The sequence below is a fragment of the Stegastes partitus genome, unplaced genomic scaffold (assembly GCF_000690725.1).
Source record: "Stegastes partitus isolate 25-593 unplaced genomic scaffold, Stegastes_partitus-1.0.2 Scaffold2276, whole genome shotgun sequence".
Classification (NCBI taxonomy): Eukaryota; Metazoa; Chordata; class Actinopteri; family Pomacentridae; genus Stegastes; species Stegastes partitus.
This window is the reverse complement of record NW_007580007.1, coordinates 25,075-27,918: the sequence shown is the minus strand read 5'-3', so window position 1 is coordinate 27,918 and position 2,844 is coordinate 25,075. Positions and strand designations below refer to the sequence as shown.

The following is a 2,844-nucleotide window of genomic DNA, read 5'->3' as shown; positions in this document are numbered from 1 at the left end:
ACAAAAAGTAAAATATCTACAGAATGTAGAGTCACCATTTTTCCACTCAGAAGGATAAGTTAAGAAAAACAGTCCTCATACCATCAGTTCAGCTGCACGAGGAGTGAATGACATATTAATAATCCTAAAGAAAGAGTACATAGGCTGGGTCAGGCATTGAAAAGGCCCTTAAATCGATGATTTAAAATGTAAAAATTTTAATTAAAATAGGTTAATATCTTATAAAAAAAAAAGCATGCAAGTATATTAGCACACATTTTTATTACCAACCACCCGGTTGAGTGCCTGTAACAGATTTTTTTGGTCACATCCTGACCTGCCACGTTAGTCTTTTTCCGTAAATATTAATTCCACACTTTGATGTGAGCCCTTTTTTAAACTGGAGGATCAGGTTTGAACGGATTGTAACGAATCGGATGATGTTCTGGTTATAAGGATTTTCTAAATTCACGTTGTTTTTCAACAAATATTCAGCAAGGTATTGTATTAAATTATTCCTTATAATTAATTTGAACGTCTTTGTTTGAGAACCACACAGGCTGTTGCTCTTTTATTAACCGACACAGGACTCTTTTCCCTGTAGCCGACAGATAAACGCTGAATATTTGCCCTTAATTTGCTTTTAACCTTTGCGGCTTAAAACCCATCAAAGCTTCCACATAAAGGGGGCTGCTCCTGCGTTTCCATGGTTACTATCTCTTGCATGGCTTCCTCTCTCTCGTCTTTATACGCTGGAACACGCACACACATTTAACACACCTCTTCCTGGGCTGGAATTGAATCGTTGGTGTGTCCAGAAATGACAGCGAATAGAGCTGATGTGATTACAGCTGCTTACTGACAGCAGGTCGGCAGCCAGAGTGGAGCTGAGCAGCTCGGTAAAACCTCTGTTTGATGGGATTCTTTTATTTATATCATCAGTCTAAAGCTAATATATCAATAAGGTGTTTTGCATTGAAGAGAGAACAAAAGCAGAGATGGATCTCTGCTTATGTTTTCTTAACTAGCGACCTCTTGTGGCTGAGTGAGGAATGACTGAAATTCCTAACATGGAAAAAGGAGGCAGCTTCTCAAAATTTCTCAAGGATGAACACCGGAGGACTATTTGGCATACACTGCATCTGTGTGTGTAAATTTATCTAAATCGTGCCACTAAATTAAGTTCCAGTGTAATCACAGGTTAGATTACCATTGAAGGCAACATTTGTTTTTAAGTGCCACACATCAAAGTTGGCGGGAGGTGGTCAGGGTTGATGGTTGGCGTACAAAGCACACAGCTCACACACTAGGCCTGTCACGATTCGGGTCAAACAATGGGTACAAAAAATGATACTGACCGATATAACAACTTGGGTCACAATTCAATAAGCCGTAACATCATAGCAAACTAGAACATCTCAGTGGTGAGGCCAGGGTCACTGTTTTTGGAAAATTTCAATCTCATCTTCTACCAATGGCCCCGTCTTTTTGAAATGGTGTTAGAATATTACTAGATAATGCATAGTTAGCAGTGTGATCACTGACTAGATAAGGGTTAGGGGTTAGAGTTACAGCTTAAAAAGGCAACATTTTGTTCACAATGAACAGAGCATTGCATTTTTAAATTATATTTGAGTCAGCAGGAGGTGCTCAGGGTGGATGGAGGGCGCGTAATACACACAACTCTCTCCAAGAAATGACATATTGTGATGTGAGTGAATTTAGTAGTAACATGACATTATAGTTATCCAAAACATTTCAGGGATGAGGCTGCGGTACAATGTTTGGTGTATATATCATAACTGATTTCCTTGTACTGAAAAATGTTGTTTAAGTATTATAAAATGATGCCACTAAATTAGGTTCCAGTGTAATCACAGGCTGGATTACGATCACAGGAAACAAAGGAACACAGCATCACATTTTTAACACTACATCAGAATGAGCAGAGGAGGTCGGGGTGGATGGCAGGCACACACAACACAATTCTCACAGCAGGCCTGTCGTGGTTTGGGCTGAACAATACGCAAACAAAAAATCACTTTGACAAATACTGTAATATAAGTCATGATTTTAGGGTGGTTTATTTTGCATATATCATATCTTGTCCTAGAAATATACGAAAATGTTTTCCAAATTATGTCTAGTAGGGCTGCATTTAAAGATTATGTTCATTTTCAGTTATTCCTTCAACAAAATTTTTCATGATTTGATAGTTGTTTGCTATTTAAAATGTCAGACAATGGTGAAAAATGTCAATTAGACCAAAAAGCTAAAAATCATTTTTTTGTCCACATAGATATTCAATTTACTGTCACAGAGGAGATAAGAAACAGGAAAATATTCAAATTTAGGAAGCTAGAAACAGAGAATTTAGGCTTTTTCATTGATTTAAAAAAACAAAACAAAACAAAAAAACTCAAACTAATTAATGATTCTTAAGATAATTGGCAATTAATTTCATAGCTGACAGCTAATTGATTAACCACTGCAGCTCTGTTGGTAAGCCTGTAATTTACACATCTTACCAGGCAAACATTCGTACTGCCAGTTAACTCCTGATACAGTAGAACGCTTCATTCATTCATTCATTCATTCATTCATTCATTCATTCATTCATTCATAATAAATCCTGTGAACCAAGAGATCTTTACCTGGTTTCTCTGTTTCCACAGGTTTGCTGGGAGTTGTAGTCCTCCTGTCAAGAGGCCCTGTAGTCCTTCTGGCCACCGTAGGGGAGAGTCTTGTTGGATGGACTGTGGAAGTTGTGTGATGGATCGTTGTGCTGGTAGCTGTGGTCACCTGGGTCAGACTAACTGCTGGTGAGAAGGTTGTGGCTCTGGGTGGCACTGTGGTGAGTTGAGG

The 2,844-nt window shown here is 38.3% G+C and overlaps 1 protein-coding gene across 1 annotated transcript in view; it reads right to left on the bottom strand.

The window, feature by feature from the left end:
• Nucleotides 1–2,844, bottom strand: part of hhla1 (HHLA1 neighbor of OC90) — a 23,275-nt gene that overhangs the window by 10,458 nt on the left and 9,973 nt on the right. Inside the window, exon 12 of the mRNA XM_008304644.1 lies at nucleotides 2,634–2,844. This exon is cut by the window's right edge and continues 4 nt beyond it. Within this exon, the coding sequence (XP_008302866.1) occupies nucleotides 2,634–2,844 (211 nt within the window). The remainder of the gene's footprint in view (nucleotides 1–2,633) is intronic.